Genomic DNA, 20,693 nt, shown 5'->3' on the forward strand with positions numbered 1-20,693 from the left:
AAATGTCAGTTAAAGTGTAATAAAAATAAAATTACAGGAATAGTTTTAGGTAATAGTTGTTTACAGGACTATAGCCATGATGCATTGCACAAACGGCCAATATCAAATCGTCATAAATCATTTTGTACTAGAATATTAGTACTTTACTACACAGAAAACCGCATTGTCTTGTCAAGATTCCAAGTCGTTTATTGAAAAGAATGAGGGAGTTGAGGGTTTGGTATGGATATGTAGAATAAGAAAGAAGCCTGGGGTCCATGGAACGTAGTGAATCAGGCTGGATCCCAGGCTGGTGGTGGAGGGCTGCAAGAGCACAGAGTTGGGTTGGTGAACGGTGAGGTGTGAATATTTCTAGGCATTGTTCTAAAAACAATACACACTTGGTCACTGCTCACTGCTGAGAACACAAGACTATCCAGACTGCTACTAGACTGCTGTGGTTCACTTCACTGACATCCAGATGAGACGGATGTGGTGGCGGGAACATGGAAGTTAAAGAAATGAAGTACATTAAAGGTCAGGGTTTGTTCTATGGGAACCAGCCAGCCCCCTCTCCCGCTCATGCACACGCACACAGAGGAACCAGCCAGCCCCCTCTCCCTCTCCCGCTCATGCACACGCACACAGAGGCACACAAATTGCAAACAAATAAGTTGCTGTCCATAGCCCATAACTTCTGTAGCTTCCAGTAAGATGTTGCCATTCCCATGCAATCCCATGCAGTTTACTATCATTTATTATGACCAGTGGAGGTCACTGCTCAGAATAATAAGGTAATGCCAATAAAAATGTAACTCCAACTTTATTTACTGTACTGTATTGTACTGTACATTTAATTGTTGTGAAAGATTTTTTTTTATAAAAAAATATATTGGAAAGCAATGGCTTTCTCTTTTTTAACAGAAAATAGCATGTGCATTTTATTTTATAAATGTTTCATTTCCACTCAAAATCAAATATGATTTGATTAGCAATTCCTCCCATTTGTAAAGTGGAAAGAGAGATATACAAAGGCATTCCACTTTAATACCTTTCTTGGTATCCAGAAAACCTTCCTAAGTGGAATGATATGTCAGCAAATATGTGTACCGTAATTCAATGTTGACAATATTATATGGGCATGCAAAATCAAAATGACATGGGTTGACAGTAATGCGATTTCAAGCGGGTGTGGTTAAACCAGCCTATGTCACAGCAATGACTTATTGATATCAAAAGTCTCATTGATGTTTCAGATACCGTATATGTCCATGCATCATGGCTTTTTCCAGCAAAGAACATCATGGAAATGAGAAGAGGAACTGAGTGATGACACCACCTTTATGTACACTGTGTACATAAAGGCAATGGTAAAGGTAAGTAACTCAGTACAGTGCACTGTCCCCGAGGTCTAACTGTCTGACGCACTCCACAAACGGACAAAATCGCCAACATGCCTGATCTGCTGTTTCTGGCTGTACTGTTGGAGATCCTCTCTATCGGTCTCACAGCGCAAGGTAATATTTTATCTATTTTTTGCATGTTGTCTCAGGGTTCAAATCCACCGTGGTGAATCTGGCTTGGCCGGGCCACACGTACTCCCATGGCCATAGGCTGGGGCAGTATCTGTCTTTGGAGAATGTTGAATGGGAAGAGTAGGATGGGAAGAATATGAGGCGCTACGTCCTCCCAGTAGTACTTAATTATCATGCAGATTGATCCCCGTCATGGCCTGTCTGAATCTCTATTTTTTTTAATTACATTATTTAATCCAAGGATTTTTCATTGTATATTTTTGAGGGGCGCCTATATTCCGCTATATTGTAGATTTTTGTCTTACACAAACATTAAATTCCATTTAATTTGAGTTATTTTGTTTTATTCAATTATAATAACGTTGGAATAGTGAGGTATTACAAACCTTTTGCAAATGGTCTAGTAAAGTTCTCCTGAGGAGAGCTGGCACCGCCCTAAATCCGGGATGAAAAACCTGTCTACCGGTATATTAATCTACTGTATTATTTCTTCAGTTCCAGTGTTTCTGACTCCGCCGACTGAGGTGAAGTTTGAGTCTGTGGACTATAGAAATGTTCTTCACTGGAACTCACCCTCCGATGCCACCACACTGAACTACAATGTGCAGTGGAAGATGTGAGTGAAACACTTGCTACAACACAGTACACATTCAACACAGTCACTCACCCGTACACATGCAACACACAATACACTTGAGCTGAGTCGACAACATTAACAAGCACACAGTCAACAAGTCACTCATTTAGATACCTTTTTTATTTGTATTGTGTTTGGAACATTTACACTACCTGTAACTATTTTTTCCGTTTTATATTACTTAATTACCCATTATATGTCAATGATATTCTGAAGTTATGTCACATACAAAATGCCTAATAAAAACAGTATTAAAAAAAAAGAAGAAAAAAAGTCACTCACTCTCTAGTGAGTGAAATGTAGCCATCTTACCTTGCCCTGCAAAACATACAGAATTACTTTAATTTGAGGCAGAAATCGTTATAATAAACATTCAGGACCTTTTGGGGAAATCGGCCTCAGTCCTAAATGGGTTAAGATTGTGGTTAATGTGGACAAAGAATAAGAATCTTATCAAGAACCCAAATTACAAATTTTATATATATATATATCTAGATACTAGATTGATGTATTTCAAAACACGTGCAATATCTTCTCAAAAAAGAAAGATATATCACATCCTTTCTTTTTTCATTCCCTGGATAAGTAACGGTTTGGAACATAACAAGGTGGTCCGCCCGACAGTGTGTATTGTAACGCAGTCTTTTCCTCCTGTCCTCTCCAGCTATGGTGAGCCATATTGTAACGCAGTCTTTTCCACCTGTCCTCTCCAGCTATGGTGAGCCACAGTGGCTTGACGTGGCAGACTGCCAGCGGATCAACACTACTCAGTGTGACCTGAGCACTGTGACCTCTGACCCTAGAGAGTGGTACTACGCCAGGGTCCATGCTTCCTCCTCACTGCCTGCGAGCCAATCAGCATGGGCGCTCTCCCCCAGGTTCAGCCCTCGCTGGGAGAGTGAGTTTTATTTTAGTTTTCGAGGGTATTTCAAGTGTTCCCCCAAATATTGAGCAAACACTACGATTATAATGATAGCATTTAGACCTGAGGACGATTCTACAAATGCCTTCTAAATCCTGACAGTTTTCTGGAAAAACCCATGTTTCTATGTCAGTGGTTCTCAAACATTTTCATGTCAAGGACCCCCAAAAATATATGTAATTGGCTGCCATCCCCAAACCCCACATTGTAGCTCGTAGTGCGGCACTTGGTGCCACACTATGAGCTTGTAGATCTGCTATTTTTCAATAGTATAACATAATGATTAAAACACCAAAAGGGGTTCCCGTTCTGAATGGGTTAATACAAAAAAGAATGACCTTGAAAATGGGTCGCAAAATAGCAACTTAACACAATCAATTGATTGGTTAAAATAAACAGCCTCTGAAAATGGACACGGTCCACCCATCTGAACCACTTTGGCTGCCGTGTTAAGTGGTTAGATGGGTGGCCTGCGATCATTTCAATATTCTCAAGTGGACTAGGTAAGAGTACTGAATTTTAACATAAAGAAAGGGACTCATCACTGTTTGATTGTTTCCTTGGACAGGATAATGCATGGTATCAAGTCAGAGCCCCAAAAGAATGACATGTTAAAAAGTGAACAATAACTCACTAGTCTGATCTGACACACTGCCATAGGGCACCACTGACTGTTGCCTTCCCCTTTGACATATAGTTCATTCAAATTTGCACTCCAAACTAATAGGTGGATTTATGGAAACATTATATGCTCACTGTATCAGAGATGTACTAGGTTTGTATCTACAGTTATCTTAGTCTAGATCTAGTATTTCTTGAAGCTACTTATACAGTAAATTATACAGTAGATCTATTCTTGTTCTATTTTTGTACTTTATTTTATTTCTGATTGTTTATCTGTGTTGCCCTTTGTGTATGTGGGGAGGGATTTGGGTGGGTTTATGTGTACTACTGTGTCATGTGTTTGGGAGCACAGACTGCACAGAGAATGCTGTGGAATGGTTTTGTGAAGTTCTATTTGTTTATATTTGACAGCCAAAATCAGCCCGCCCAAACTGAGGCTAAATGTGACAGCGCAAGGCATTGTGGTCCGTGTGAAGCCCCCCCGCGCTCTCGCTCACAACAAGATGCACAAGAGACTGTGCTATAAGATCTACGTCATACACGCCAATGGAGACGAGGTGCTGATGCTATGCACACACACACACACACACACACACACACAGTCCTGGGACCCCAAGTAATCATTGGTCCCCAGCTAAATAAGTTTAACCTTTTATCGACTATTTGAAAATAGACGATCTACAAGTTCACATCGCGTCTTGGAAACGCTGTGAGCTTGTAGATCTGCTATTTTCAAAATATCTTGAAGATGATTTGGTCCCGAGGTTCGGGACCCACCCCTAGCTATAACCCATCGTTTATGTCATTTCGTAATTTTTTTCAAATCTTCAAAAATGATGAAAAACTGCGCGCTATAGTATGCCGTACGATATGGGCTATAGCCCACGGTCCAAAATGATGAGAAACGAGGCTAACTTTTTTTTTTCAAAATTTCAAAAAACATGGGCTATAACCCATCGTTTTTGTCATTTCGTCATTTTTTTCAAATCTTCAAAAATGATGAAAAACTGCGCGCTATAGTATGCCGTACGATATGGGCTATAGCCCACGGTCCAAAATGATGAGAAACGAGGCTAACTTTTTTTTTCAAAATTTCAAAAAACATGGGCTATAACCCATCGTTTTTGTCATTTCGTCATTTTTTTCAAATCTTCAAAAATGATGAAAAACTGCGCGCTATAGTATGCCGTACGATATGGGCTATAGCCCACGGTCCAAAATGATGAGAAACGAGGCTAACTTTTTTTTTCCAAAATTTCAAAAAACATGGGCTATAACCCATCGTTTTTGTCATTTCGTCATTTTTTCAAATCTTCAAAAATGATGAAAAACTGCGCGCTATAGTATGCCGTACGATATGGGCTATAGCCCACGGTCCAAAATGATGAGAAACGAGGCTAACTTTTTTTTTTCAAAATTTCAAAAAACATGGGCTATAACCCATCGTTTTTGTCATTTCGTCATTTTTTCAAATCTTCAAAAATGATGAAAAACTGCGCGCTATAGTATGCCGTACGATATGGGCTATAGCCCACGGTCCAAAATGATGAGAAACGAGGCTAACTTTTTTTTTCAAAATTTCAAAAAACATGGGCTATAACCCATCGTTTTTGTCATTTTGTCATTTTGTCATTTTTTTCAAATCTTCAAAAATGATGAAAAACTGCGCGCTATAGTATGCCGTACGATATGGGCTATAGCCCACGGTCCAAAATGATGAGAAACGAGGCTAACTTTTTTTTTTCAAAATTTCTAAAAACATGGGCTATAACCCATCGTTTTTGTCATTTCGTCATTTTTTTCAAATCTTCAAAAATGATGAAAAACTGCGCGCTATAGTATGCCGTACGATATGGGCTATAGCCCACGGTCCAAAATGATGAGAAACGAGGCTAACTTTTTTTTTCAAAATTTCAAAAAACATGGGCTATAACCCATCGTTTTTGTCATTTCGTCATTTTTTTCAAATCTTCAAAAATGATGAAAAACTGCGCGCTATAGTATGCCGTACGATATGGGCTATAGCCCACGGTCCAAAATGATGAGAAACGAGGCTAACTTTTTTTTTCAAAATTTCAAAAAACATGGGCTATAACCCATCGTTTTTGTCATTTCGTCATTTTTTTTAAATCTTCAAAAATGATGAAAAACTGCGCGCTATAGTATGCCGTACGATATGGGCTATAGCCCACGGTCCAAACTGATGAGAAACGAGGCTAACTTTTTTTTCCAAAATTTCAAAAAACATGGGCTATAACCCATCGTTTTTGTCATTTCGTCATTTTTTTCAAATCTTCAAAAATGATGAAAAACTGCGCGCTATAGTATGCCGTACGATATGGGCTATAGCCCACGGTCCAAAATGATGAGAAACGAGGCTAACTTTTTTGTTCAAAATTTCAAAAAACATGGGCTATAACCCATCGTTTTTGTCATTTCGTCATTTTTTTCAAATCTTCAAAAATGATGAAAAACTGCGCGCTATAGTATGCCGTACGATATGGGCTATAGCCCACAGTCCAAAATGATGAGAAACGAGGCTAACTTTTTTTTTCAAAATTTCAAAAAACATGGGCTATAACCCATCGTTTTTGTCATTTCGTCATTTTTTTCAAATCTTCAAAAATGATGAAAAACTGCGCGCTATAGTATGCCGTACGATATGGGCTATAGCCCACGGTCCAAAATGATGAGAAACGAGGCTAACTTTTTTTTTTCAAAATTTCAAAAAACATGGGCTATAACCCATCGTTTTTGTCATTTCGTCATTTTTTTCAAATCTTCAAAAATGATGAAAAACGGCGCGCTATAGTATGCCGTACGATATGGGCTATAGCCCACGGCCCAAAATGATGAGAAACGAGGCTAACTTTTTTTTTCAAAATTTCAAAAAACATGGGCTATAACCCATCGTTTTTGTCATTTCGTCATTTTTTTCAAATCTTCAAAAATGATGAAAAACTGCGCGCTATAGTATGCCGTACGATATGGGCTATAGCCCACGGTCCAAAATGATGAGAAACGAGGCTAACTTTTTTTTTCAAAATTTCAAAAAACATGGGCTATAACCCATCGTTTTTGTCATTTCGTCATTTTTTTCAAATCTTCAAAAATGATGAAAAACTGCGCGCTATAGTATGCCGTACGATATGGGCTATAGCCCACGGTCCAAAATGATGAGAAACGAGGCTAACTTTTTTTTTCAAAATTTCAAAAAACATGGGCTATAACCCATCGTTTTTGTCATTTCGTCATTTTTTTCAAATCTTCAAAAATGATGAAAAACTGCGCGCTATAGTATGCCGTACGATATGGGCTATAGCCCACGGTCCAAAATGATGAGAAACGAGGCTAACTTTTTTTTTCAAAATTTCAAAAAACATGGGCTATAACCCATCGTTTTTGTCATTTCGTCATTTTTTTTAAATCTTCAAAAATGATGAAAAACTGCGCGCTATAGTATGCCGTACGATATGGGCTATAGCCCACGGTCCAAACTGATGAGAAACGAGGCTAACTTTTTTTTCCAAAATTTCAAAAAACATGGGCTATAACCCATCGTTTTTGTCATTTCGTCATTTTTTTCAAATCTTCAAAAATGATGAAAAACTGCGCGCTATAGTATGCCGTACGATATGGGCTATAGCCCACGGTCCAAAATGATGAGAAACGAGGCTAACTTTTTTTTTCAAAATTTCAAAAAACATGGGCTATAACCCATCGTTTTTGTCATTTCGTCATTTTTTTCAAATCTTCAAAAATGATGAAAAACTGCGCGCTATAGTATGCCGTACGATATGGGCTATAGCCCACAGTCCAAAATGATGAGAAACGAGGCTAACTTTTTTTTTCAAAATTTCAAAAAACATGGGCTATAACCCATCGTTTTTGTCATTTCGTCATTTTTTTCAAATCTTCAAAAATTATGAAAAACTGCGCGCTATAGTATGCCGTACGATATGGGCTATAGCCCACGGTCCAAAATGATGAGAAACGAGGCTAACTTTTTTTTTTCAAAATTTCAAAAAACATGGGCTATAACCCATCGTTTTTGTCATTTCGTCATTTTTTTCAAATCTTCAAAAATGATGAAAAACGGCGCGCTATAGTATGCCGTACGATATGGGCTATAGCCCACGGCCCAAAATGATGAGAAACGAGGCTAACTTTTTTTTTCAAAATTTCAAAAAACATGGGCTATAACCCATCGTTTTTGTCATTTCGTCATTTTTTTCAAATCTTCAAAAATGATGAAAAACTGCGCGCTATAGTATGCCGTACGATATGGGCTATAGCCCACGGTCCAAAATGATGAGAAACGAGGCTAACTTTTTTTTTCAAAATTTCAAAAAACATGGGCTATAACCCATCGTTTTTGTCATTTCGTCATTTTTTTCAAATCTTCAAAAATGATGAAAAACTGCGCGCTATAGTATGCCGTACGATATGGGCTATAGCCCACGGTCCAAAATGATGAGAAACGAGGCTAACTTTTTTTTTCAAAATTTCAAAAAACATGGGCTATAACCCATCGTTTTTGTCATTTCGTCATTTTTTTCAAATCTTCAAAAATGATGAAAAACTGCGCGCTATAGTATGCCGTACGATATGGGCTATAGCCCACGGTCCAAAATGATGAGAAACGAGGCTAACTTTTTTTTTCAAAATTTCAAAAAACATGGGCTATAACCCATCGTTTTTGTCATTTCGTCATTTTTTTCAAATCTTCAAAAATGATGAAAAACTGCGCGCTATAGTATGCCGTACGATATGGGCTATAGCCCACGGTCCAAAATGATGAGAAACGAGGCTAACTTTTTTTTTCAAAATTTCAAAAAACATGGGCTATAACTAGGGATGGGTATCGTTAGGATTTTTTCGAGTCCGGTACCGATTCCGGTTCTGCTTATCGATTCCGGTTCTTAACGGTTCCCTATTTCGGTTCCAAAATGATATAAAAGAGGTCAAATGTTTAACAAAAAAGCTCAATGTCAGGTAATGTGTCCGATCAGGTTTGACAACATTAATGTTACTTTTTTTATTTACCTTTTTTCCACATGACGTATGAAAAGACAAGTGCAATGTGCATTATTTTATGGCTTGCCCATTTTCTCTCTTTTGAATAATTCTGTGCAATTAGCACATTCAACACAAACAACTGTTTCCATAAAACAAACTAACATAGGCTACTTCTCTATAAGCAGAATCATGAATAGGCCTATTTAATTTATACAAAAGGAGAAGAGAGAGAGCAATGTGTTTGTGCAGCCAAATAACTTTTCATTTGGGTGTCCTTGGCTTGATATGTAAGTGTTTTAGAACCACGTGTCGTTGTTCTTCTCTGTCCTCATTCCCACGCTTGTTAGTTATATCCCTGCCATGTTTTCTATATCTCTCACCACAACTTCCCCCTCCTCTCCACTCCTTTTTGCCCCTGTCGTGTTTTCCAGGACGTGCACGAGATTGAGTGTTGTCGCAAACATCTTTCTCTCTACGACCTACTGCCCAACACAAAGTACTGCATCCAGGCCCAGATCTTCATCCCTCTGCAGGGCAGGACCAGCACCCGCAGCTCTCTGAGATGTGCCACTACACTCTGACCCAGGTACAGTACATTCATCATATCATCTAGAGTAGACAGACTGGCACACGTGTGCAGACAAGGTAGTTTTGTATTTGTCATTAGTTTTTATTTTTGATTTAGTTTAGACTTGTTGCTCTCAATATAGTTTAGCCTTAATTATATTTTTAAGCAAGTTTTCAAGGTGTAGGCCTATTACTTTTCAACAAAACCAAATCATAACCGAACAAATCATAGTTAAAAGTGACTAAAGACTGTTAGTTTATTAGTTTATTGTATTAGTTTAGTAAACACATGTGCAGTTTCTGTTTTCTTTGTTTTCCCTTTTTTTTGTAAAGATTTATTTTTGTGTGTGTGTGTGTGTGTGTGTGTGTGTGTGTGTGTGTGTCTGTGTGTGTGTGTGTGTGTGTGTGTGTGTGTGTGTGTGTGTGTGTGTGTGTGTTTATTTGTTTTTGTTTTTGATTGGTGACAAATAAAAAAAGAAAGAAATGCAAATCCATTTCCGGATGCTGTTGCCTTTGGGCAATGTAATAACCTTCTGTTTCTTTCTTTCTTTCTCCCTGTCTTCCGTCCGTCTCCATTGTCCTTTATATCTATTTTCGCTCCTCTTTTATCCAGGAGAGGATGTATCGTGGCTCCAGGGGGTTGGGTCTTAACAAGAGGAATCTCAACATGATACTATGAATGGCTGGAAGGGACTGGTTTTGGACTTCATCTGTCTATCTGCTCATCCTCCATAGCCTCACGTTGCGGGGCATATGCATATGCATTAGGGGCGGACGAAGCCTGGCTGTGCCAGGCTACGTTCTCCTTAACGCTCTCCACTTCACTGCTGTAAAGTAACTAAGCACATTTACTAAGTAGGTCTTCAGTTTTTAGGTATTTTTTTTTTTACTTTACTGGAGTATTTCAAATCTTCAGTGATTTCACTTCTACTCCACTACATCTCAGAGGCAATTTTTTACTCCACTACATGTATTTGAAAATTGTAGTTACTAGTTACTTTGTAGATTTGGATTATTATTGTATAACATACATGATTGATTAACCACTTCAGCCCTTGAAATTAGCTGATCTACAAGCTTACAATGCGTTACGATGCGACTTATTGTGAGTTTGTAGATCTGCTATTTTCAAATTAGATCAGATTATTTGAATTTTTTTAATGGGACATTCTGCACGAGTACTTTTACTTCTGGTGTTTTCTGAGCTCAATTGCACCCAAAAAACCTGAACTTTTAACATCCAGTAGATTTTCTGTGGTCTGGGGTTTTCTGGCACAAACAAGTGCTCTGATTTTCCTGTGGACTGTGTAAGAGTCCACAAATCCCATATATGATAATTTGCCAGCAGATGTCACTGTTGAGGGATGTTTTCATTGCAGCTCAAAAGTCTTCGGACCACAGAAAATCTACTGAATGTTCAAAGTTCAGGTTGTGTGGGTGTAATTGAGGTCATAAAACCTAAAAGAAAAACGAAAAATAAGTGGATGGTTATGAAACCTTTAAGTAAAAAAGAATCAGAGTACTTTTTCCACCACTGCTGCTTGGAAAGCATTCATCGTTACTGCTGCTGACATCCAGGCCGACACAAACAACAATGCACTTTAGGACTCCAAAGAAATACACAAACACCACATTGTATGATCCATGTAGCATTCCGTTTAAGCACTCCTGACAGAAACTTGAATGTCTTGTATAGTACTACTTGTTTTGGCAGTGGCACCAGTATAGCTTTTATCCTCAGCACACAGATTAATAAATGGTCATACAGGATGAATGTTGTGCTGCTACAGTACATGGACTGGCTTCCACTACAGAATTTTACAAAATGTACAAAATTGTGAACTTTTGGGCTTTTTTATGCTTTTGGACAGTGGGAATGGATCAGTATAGTCTTGCGTTTTCTTCTAAATTGCTAAAACACTAAACTCCGTTCTCTGGATCAATAATTTCTCAGTGACCTAACCCGTTGGTTGAAACACTCTTTTTGAAAAACATATTCTCACTGACTAAAACACATTTTGTTTTGATTGTACTGTAAATGTGATTTTCTTTTTATTAGTTTGGGCTTACTGAGCCTGTGGCCAATGCACACTGGACTGAACTGAACTGTGATTTAATTGCACAGACTTATATGATCGGTGTTTTAAATGGACTCTCTCATACATTCATGATGAATCTTACATTTTTAAAGGTAATGCACTTTATTCTACTTCTATGCTCTAATCTTTTAACTGCATTGACGAGCATGCACAATTACAATGCTTTGTGCTGGATATGAAGACCTGTAATGAGATGAGATGTTTATTGTCACTGTATGGAACATACAACGCAGTTTAGTTTAGTCACTAAACTAAGATATTTTGTACATTTGTGCATTTATTTATTTAAAGTGGATGCACTAAAGTTTAGTGCATCCACTTTAAATAAATAAATGTAGCCTACAAAATATCTTTTCTACATAAATGAAGAGTCACTATTACATTCCCTTAAACAAATTGGTCATGATTGGGATATTATTTGTATGACGACGAGTCTCCTTACACTATATAACTAGTGATGTGAAATGATCAATTTGGAGAAAAACTGAATCAATGTATTGTAAGACTAAAAAACAAGCAAATAAAAGTCACCTCAAAGAACTTTATTTGTGGGTCATTTAATTAAATTATGTATTTTTAAGCTTCCTTTATTTTTGGACATGCTAAATCGCCAGGCCTTGTTTGTCATGCCATAAACAAATGGAATTGTTCTCATGGTCAGCATCATGTCAGTATCACACCATTATCATGGTCATCATGTCAGTATCACCCTCTGTATCAAAGATATCACAATTAAGGTATGAATTTGTTTGTTTTGTTCATGCAAGTGTGTGTGTGTGTGTGTGTGTGCGTGCTATAGTATGCCGTACGATATGCCCATGGTCCAAAATGGTGAAAAACGAGGATTTTTTTTCTCCAAAATTTAAAAAAAACATGGGCTATAACCCATCGTTTTTTTCATTTTTTGAGATCAGCCAAAGAGTCGAAGGGTTTTCTGTACCTCATTTGAACTGCCTAAATCCAGGATTGAAACAGGGACCGACCTTTAAATCTTCAGCAGGTTCGAACTTGATGCAGTTGAGAATGTCTGACTTAACCCACCTTTCAGAATATAGAGGTTCTTTAGGAGGTTAAAAAACAATGCACACTTTCGACATAAAAGCCCTAAAGAAACAAGTGTAATTGGTGGAGGTGCTCTAGGTGATCGAGTTCTAGCGTGGCTACCAATGCCCCAGTGAGCAAAAAGTAGTCTTTATGACGTCATATAGACGTGATTCACGAAATTCACTATTTCACCAGTGTGAAGTCAACTTGGAGAAATGGAGAGCAAAGGGTTAAATCTGGACTGACAATCATTGCCACTGACACTCTGCTGATTGTCACTCACTCACTCACTCCCCAATTGCCTCACTAATCAGCATCAGTGCATTCACTGCACCTGAGAGTAGGGCGTTGGCCAAACACAGGAAACACACAAACCTCCATGAGAAACAGCAGTGTGCATCCATCCAAACAGGAGCAACACACACAAACAGCAGAGCAGAACGGTGCAGCCATATAAATGCTGGAGAGACAGCCGGTGAGAGAACTGTATATCTGTGACAGATCATGCCAGTTGCATGCCAGTTCATGGACACTTGTTATTGTTTGTTGTTGTTTATGATGACTTGAGTTGAAGTTAAAGGAAACATGATGGCCAATTGGACATGAACAATAAACATGATCATTTGATTTAAAATACATTTGAATTGATTATTGATTGATAAAAACGTTTCAATGATGCTAATTAATTCAGTTTATTTAATTTACATTTCATGAGTTTATTATGTTTAAAAACTGTTTAGAAACGAATTGAGCAAAAAATGAATTGATTTAGAAATGAGTTGATTAAGAGACACTTAAGTAAAAATGATATTTAGGTGTTTAGAACATGTAAAGTATGTGTATTGATTGAATGTGCATTATACTTACATTAGTTCTTTTTTATTTTCCCTTTAAGGTTTTTCACCTTACCTGACTTACCCACTAACTGACTTACACAATACCTGTACAACTGTACTCAACTACAAAGTAAAGAAGAGTAAAAAAAAGGAAACTGTGTGGTCATTGTATGAGTGAAACCCAGTAACAATCTCCATATGGTCTGTGCCATCCCTTTCAAGCAGGGAAACTGCAAAAAATACTAAATATCTTGACAACCAGTGTTAAGATGCTGTGTTTAGATTACCCCACCTGAAACTAATCTAATACGATATGGGCTATAGCCCATGGTCCAAAATGATGAGAAACGAGGCTAACTTTTTTTTTTCAAAATTTCAAAAAACATGGGCTATAACCCATCGTTTTTTTATATTTTCATTTTTTTCAAATCCTCAGAAATGATGAAAAACGGCGTGCTATAGTATGACGTACGATATGGGCTATAGCCCATGGTCCAAAATGATGAGAAACGAGGATAACTAAAAAAAATAAAAAAACATGGGCTATAACCCATCGTCGCATGGAGACAGAACTCTGCACCATGCATCTCACATGCCTTTGTGGCATAAACATAAAGACAAGGATGTATAAACCGAATGTTGTAGGTTCAAAAATGAGTCAATATAAAAACTGAAACAACAAATCACACTCTTCATTAGGAGTGACATATTGGGTAAGACTAAGATAACGGTTGTAAAAAGCCCCTTGCTGGGCTTGAACCTAGAACCTTCTGTTTGCGAAGCCTGTGTCTTAACCGCTGCTACAACTTTGCTTATACATTAGAGACAGGTAGGCCTACAAAGGTACAACCTTGCAAAGATGCAAAATGAAAAAAGAATAACTAAAGGCCCTGCTCTTTGTAATACACATACAAACTTGGAAAAACATCCTTGATGTAAGAGTGAGCTAAATATTGTATAAATGTCCGTACTAGTAGGCCTACTTGTGTGCAACAAGCAAGTAGGCACTACGATAGGGTGCAGTTCTAGTTTATTTTGCCATAACACCCACATTTTACTGTGTGGAAACACCGGGGGGGAAATACCCCCCCCGGCCCCACTGTACTGCATCCCAGTAGACCCAGGGTAACAGAGTACATCGATGAGTATTGGCTTCAGTGCTTGGGTACAGCTTGGTCCCCCAGGCTGGCCTTGAACCTGCTTTGGCCATGTACCTCGGTACACAGTCCCGGTTATACCTTACATGCCAGTGTGGCGCAGGTGATAAACCGGGGGTTTGTAAACAGGACATTCAGGGTTCAAGTCCCCTGAAGAACCTTTTCAATGTCCATCTAAATTCTAAAAGGCTGGTTAAATATGAGTTCCCGGTTATACCTTACATGCCAGTGTGGCGCAGGTGATAAACCGGGGGTTTGTAAACAGGACATTCAGGGTTCAAGTCCCCTGAAGAACCTTTTCAATGTCCATCTAAATTCTAAAAGGCTTGTTAAATATGAGTTCCCGGTTATACCTTACATGCCAGTGTGGCGCAGGTGATAAACCGGGGGTTTGTAAACAGGACATTCAGGGTTCAAGTCCCCAGAAGAACATTTTCAATGTCCATCTAAATTCTAAAAGGCTGGTTAAATATGAGTTCCCGGTTATACCTTACATGCCAGTGTGGCGCAGGTGATAAACCGGGGGTTTGTAAACAGGACATTCAGGGTTCAAGTCCCCTGAAGAACCTTTTCAATGTCCATCTAAATTCTAAAAGGCTTGTTAAATATGAGTTCCCGGTTATACCTTACATGCCAGTGTGGCGCAGGTGATAAACCGGGGGTTTGTAAACAGGACATTCAGGGTTCAAGTCCCCTGAAGAACATTTTCAATGTCCATCTAAATTCTAAAAGGCTGGTTAAATATGAGTTTTGCAATTTCCGCAATTTCCGCAATTTCCGCAATTTTGAATTTTTTAAAAAATTCAAAATTGCGGAAATTGCGGAAATTGCGGATATCTGCAATTTCCGCAATTTCCGCAATTTTTTATTTTAAAAAAAAATCAAAATTGCGGAAATTGCGGATATCTGCAATTTCCGCAATTTCCGCAATTTCCGTAATTTTGAATTTTTTAAAAAATTCAAAATTGCGGAAATTGCGGAAATTGCAAAATTGCGGATTTCCGCAATTTCCGCAATTTTTAATTTAAAAAAAAAATCAAAATTGCGGAAATTGCGGAAATTGCAAAACTCATATTTAACCAGCCTTTTAGAATTTAGATGGACATTGAAAATGTTCTTCAGGGGACTTGAACCCTGAATGTCCTGTTTACAAACCCCCGGTTTATCACCTGCGCCACACTGGCATGTAAGGTATAACCGGGAACTCATATTTAACAAGCCTTTTAGAATTTAGATGGACATTGAAAAGGTTCTTCAGGGGACTTGAACCCTGAATGTCCTGTTTACAAACCCCCGGTTTATCACCTGCGCCACACTGGCATGTAAGGTATAACCGGGAACTCATATTTAACAAGCCTTTTAGAATTTAGATGGACATTGAAAATGTTCCTCAGGGGACTTGAACCCTGAATATCCTGTTTACAAACCCCCGGTTTATCACCTGCGCCACACTGGCATGTAAGGTATAACCGGGAACTCATATTTAACAAGCCTTTTAGAATTTAGATGGACATTGAAAATGTTCTTCAGGGGACTTGAACCCTGAATGTCCTGTTTACAAACCCCCGGTTTATCACCTGCGCCACACTGGCATGTAAGGTATAACCGGGAACTCATATTTAACAAGCCTTTTAGAATTTAGATGGACATTGAAAAGGTTCTTCAGGGGACTTGAACCCTGAATGTCCTGTTTACAAACCCCCGGTTTATCACCTGCGCCACACTGGCATGTAAGGTATAACCGGGAACTCATATTTAACAAGCCTTTTAGAATTTAGATGGACATTGAAAATGTTCCTCAGGGGACTTGAACCCTGAATATCCTGTTTACAAACCCCCGGTTTATCACCTGCGCCACACTGGCATGTAAGGTATAACCGGGAACTCATATTTAACAAGCCTTTTAGAATTTAGATGGACATTGAAAAGGTTCTTCAGGGGACTTGAACCCTGAATGTCCTGTTTACAAACCCCCGGTTTATCACCTGCGCCACACTGGCATGTAAGGTATAACCGGGAACTCATATTTAACCAGCCTTTTAGAATTTAGATGGACATTGAAAATGTTCTTCAGGGGACTTGAACCCTGAATGTCCTGTTTGCAAACCCCCGGTTTATCACCTGCGCCACACTGGCATGTAAGGTATAACCGGGAACTCATATTTAACAAGCCTTTTAGAATTTAGATGGACATTGAAAAGGTTCTTCAGGGGACTTGAACCCTGAATGTCCTGTTTACAAACCCCCGGTTTATCACCATGTTTGTGTGCCTCAATGGCCCAGTGGATAAGTCAAATCATATCCGTAGTACTCCTGATCACAAGAACTTGGGACCTGAGCTTATTCATTCACAAGAAAAGCTGACATTTGAAAAATATTCAGAATTAAGTTCCTTGGCTTGCTGGCAGCATGGAAAAGAAATATGAGATGCACAAGAAATGTAACGCTGAACGGTCTAGTAGTTTATGAGATTAGCAGCGGACAAAATCACACATGGGCGAATACAATTATGCTCCAGCGTGTCAGTCAGACAACCATTGTGCACCATTCACTCCTTGAACATTAAAACACGTAATTCTGCTTAAACAAAAAGTTGTAGTCTTGATTCAGACTTTATTCAAAATGTCGAGATGCTCTCTTCTTGATCAATCAGGCGTGAAATAATCAATACTGTAACGACAAATATCGTTAAAACGGATTTATACAAAACAAAATCTGACAACTATCTCCTCTCTTTGTTCGATGCAGTCTTTCACAGGAAGTCTTCGGTGATTTAAGAGGAAGTGATGCAGTTAGCAGGACGTCTGATATTGATACTTGGAAGGGATGGCCCGACACAGGACTTTAACAGCATTGGCTATATGAGGTGATTGCTTCAGTAGTCATCATATTCAGTAGTTTAAGGCCTTGTTCAGACATATCTGATTTGTTTCTCAAATCTGATCTTAGACTTGACTGTTGTATCCACTCCACACTGATTTTGCCAGTGATCAGATCGGAGCAGCTCTACAAACTCACATGTCGCAATGTGACATGTTGGTGAGCTTACCGATAGGCTATTTGTGACAAGTGATACCATCATATGACTAAATACAGTCGAGACCGAGACATCTTTAGAAATCAGATTTGAATTTCCATGTGGTTTCTCTGCTATTCAGAAATGGCAAATCCAATCCTATTATAATCTGGATAGGCAAAACATGCAGTGTGAACATAGCCTTAGTTAGGAGGTGGGGGTAACAGAAAGAAAATGGCTTAAGGGCCATTCTGAGCACTATAGCTATCACTGAGCAGTCTATAACTATCAAAATATAGTATTACAAATCGTTCTAAGTCAAGTGGATGGCAGGCAGAGTTGAGAGTTCACACCAACTATATAAAAAAAAGCAATACAATGGTGAACGATATAGTTGTAGACTTGTAGTTATCGTTACAGTGCTCAGTGTGAACGGCCCTTTGTGGTAGCAGCTGATGATACATGGTTTTGGTCCCAGAGTAAGAGGGATTGCTGTTGGAATTGGTCAGAGACTAAGAGAGGCCATGTTCAAGCGAGTTAGAATCAGTCCGTAGATGTAGTTCGTAACTGTAAACTTATACTACAGCTCTACGGACAGACACTACTGGACTTGGTCCCTTATCTATTGCCCTGAATGTGCTTTATTAGCAGTTTGTTGACATTCGGTCTAATATTCCATTATTGACCATGTAACTCAATATTGACAGTGTGACAATATTATGGGGATAATTGGTATGGTCACACAATTTGTATTAATTATAGGCATTAATGCCTATATTAACTAAGTGGGGCCAGGTAAGCTGTGAGTTGTAAATGCATTCTCACACAGAAGTGTCATCTTTTGAGCCCTTCTGCTTTGTGAAAACATTATTTTGTATAACATTTCAGTGGTGAAATAGATCCCTCTACTCTTAAAGTCTAGGACCTGGTTGCATATATCCATCAAATACAGGCCAATGTGATAATCCACATTCAAATCATTAAGATACAGTGATATTCACTTCATGATTCACAATCAACCTTTGAGTCGTTACCAGATTTCAAATCATTCAACGGGTCCCCAGTCCGTGGGAATAGAGAACACATTTTTACTTCGACTATTCATAATGGAGAGAAATATTAACCACTTTGACCATGGCTTCCCCATTTTGGGCAGGTGAACATTTGTGTGGGGTAAAAAAAAAGAAGAAACAAAAACATAAAATTAGGGCAGTCATCAATTTAGACTATGAACACATTTTCAAGTTTTATACTCAAGTCAAGTAATATTTCTATTATTAAGCATGACGGGCCCTGTAGTACTGCAGCTAAGTGAAGAACAGTCCCTCTATGTTGGTAATCATTATGTCACCAGCATCAAAATACAGTTGTCATCTAAAATGCAAAAGAAATAACCAAAGACACTTTATATAAATATTCTGTTTAAAAAAAAAAAAAAAGACAAGGCCACATTAGCAATACATGACCGTATTCGAGACGGTAAAAGTGGTAATCGAAATCTCTTTTCAGTCCAGTCTTTGTGGAACTTTCCAGTGGTTTTTGTTTGTTTGTAGCTACCTGTTTCTCTGCAACCTTCAGGACATCCCTGGGTGGGGAGGGGGTATACAGCACATAACAGCCTGTCCTCAGAACCCCTGGGTGGGGAGGGGGTATACAGCACATAACAGCCTGTCAGGACATCCCCGGGTGGGGAGGGGGTATACAGCACATAACAGCCTGTCCTCAGAACCCCTGGGTGGGGAGGGGGTATACAGCACATAACAGCCTGTCAGGACATCCCAGGGTGGGGAGGGGGTATACAGCACATAACAGCCTGTCCTCAGAACCCCTGGGTGGGGAGGGGGTATACAGCACATAACAGCCTGTCAGGACATCCCCGGGTGGGGAGGGGGTATACAGCACATAACAGCCTGTCCTCAGAACCCCTGGGTGGGGAGGGGGTATACAGCACATAACAGCCTGTCTGTCAGCCGCTGCAGACACCAAAACACAATCGCAAAACTGGATATATGCAATATACAAAACAATTTACTGGCATCAAATCAAAAATGGATAAAAAGGAATATTTACAAACACAGCATATTGATTTTTTTTTTGTTCCGTTTTTGTTCATCATCTTTCAGGGTTCACAATTCTGTAACTCAAGATCTAAAATCAAAGCGCCGGACGTGCGTTGACGTCTTAGAGATCAACGTTGGTATCGTTAACGCTTTTTGTCCAGCCTGATGCTAAAAGGTCAAGTCTCTTCATATTAAATTACCTATAAAAATATATATAAATAAAAAAAACAGGTGAAGGTATTGTGTTGCAAGAGCTGCAGCAGCAGTCAACGTTTAGCTGCACATAGAGGGCAGATGGGGGAATAACGGCGAGGGTGGAGGGATGCATACAGTAAACAAAAGGGACACGGGAGACAAAGGTGGCAGTGGAAGCACCCTGGAATTAACTTGATAGAAAAGCTGGCAAAGCAGCTTTGGAATGTTGTTTCCAAGTCCTAGAACGCTCAAGAGGTGTGTGTGTGTGTGTGTGTGTGTGTGTGTGTGTGTGTGTGTGTGTGGTTCTAGAATGAGGCAAGGCAGTGTGTGGTAGAACTCGGACATACGTAACTGCTCTAGAACCAAAACAACGGCATGCGTTCTAGATCTGTGGTTACGAGAAGGCTGTGTTCTGGAAGTCTTTGCTTATTTTCTAAGGCAAACTGGGCTCTACATTTCTCGAGCTTTAACAACTGAACAGGCAGCCTTCTGGAGTTGTAAGGCGCAATTCCATCTGTGCGTTGTGGAATGCTCTAGATTACACTCCATGTCGACTCCACCGTGGCGGGGGCAGCAGTTTGGATTGTCCGCCTCTGTGCTCCATGGGAGTTTTAGGAGAGAAACTCTTTCTCCAGTTCGAAGACCGAGGTTCGCGCCGGGGAGCTCTGGATGCGGCAGAGCGGCACAGTACAGTCTCGCTTCTGGCCCTCCGTGTCCACATCCAGCAGAGAGCAGCCCTCGGAGGAGAGCAGCATGTTGAGACCCTTGGCGCTCTTCTCTCCAGAGTAGTGGCCCAGGGAGTAGCTCTTGTTGCGTCCACGAAGCAGGGCCCAGGAGTGGGGCTTGGCACGGAGGGACAGGGGCCGCGGTCTGGAGCAGGCCTCACCGCCCGACGGCCTCTCCGGCACGATGTCCTTCTCTTTGTTCTTCTCCTGCTTCTTCTTCTGATTGGGAGCTGGTGGAGCCAAAGTGGAGGGACCGTTAGCTGGAAAAACAGAGGTTA

At 39.5% G+C, this 20,693-nt stretch overlaps 2 protein-coding genes across 4 annotated transcripts in view; one reads left to right on the top strand and one right to left on the bottom strand.

Annotated features, from left to right (window-relative positions):
• Positions 1-32: 32 nt before the first annotated feature.
• il22ra2 (interleukin 22 receptor, alpha 2) lies at positions 33-12,074 on the top strand. Its single transcript, XM_080782599.1, has 6 exons — positions 33-1,496; positions 2,010-2,130; positions 2,865-3,049; positions 4,109-4,254; positions 9,148-9,302; positions 9,897-12,074. The coding sequence occupies exons 1-5, from the start codon at positions 1,433-1,435 to the stop codon at positions 9,295-9,297; spliced, it is 666 nt and encodes a 221-aa protein (XP_080638725.1). The 5' UTR covers positions 33-1,432; the 3' UTR covers positions 9,298-9,302; positions 9,897-12,074.
• A 7,320-nt stretch (positions 12,075-19,394) lies between these two features.
• map3k21 (mitogen-activated protein kinase kinase kinase 21) overlaps positions 19,395-20,693 on the bottom strand; it is a 32,873-nt gene continuing 31,574 nt past the window's right edge. For 2 of the 3 annotated variants that reach the window (XM_080782839.1, XM_080782838.1), the window contains exon 10: positions 19,395-20,675. In XM_080782839.1, coding sequence (XP_080638965.1) covers positions 20,302-20,675 — 374 coding nt within the window. In that variant the 3' untranslated portion in view covers positions 19,395-20,301. The remainder of the gene's footprint in view (positions 20,676-20,693) is intronic. The other variant, XM_080782840.1, reaches the window with a different exon arrangement.

The sequence above is a fragment of the Protomyctophum bolini genome (genome assembly GCF_963924005.1).
Source record: "Protomyctophum bolini genome assembly, chromosome: 14".
In the NCBI taxonomy this organism is placed as follows: Eukaryota; Metazoa; Chordata; class Actinopteri; order Myctophiformes; family Myctophidae; genus Protomyctophum; species Protomyctophum bolini.

Bases quoted from the DNA above. Each gene is read 5' to 3' on its own strand.
- il22ra2 (XM_080782599.1), top strand. From the start codon at position 1,433: ATGCCTGATCTGCTGTTTCTGGCTGTACTGTTGGAGATCCTCTCTATC. The intron at 3,050-4,108 runs GTGAGTTTTATT...TATATTTGACAG, and splicing joins GTTCAGCCCTCGCTGGGAGA to CCAAAATCAGCCCGCCCAAA. The intron at 4,255-9,147 runs GTGCTGATGCTA...CGTGTTTTCCAG, and splicing joins TACACGCCAATGGAGACGAG to GACGTGCACGAGATTGAGTG.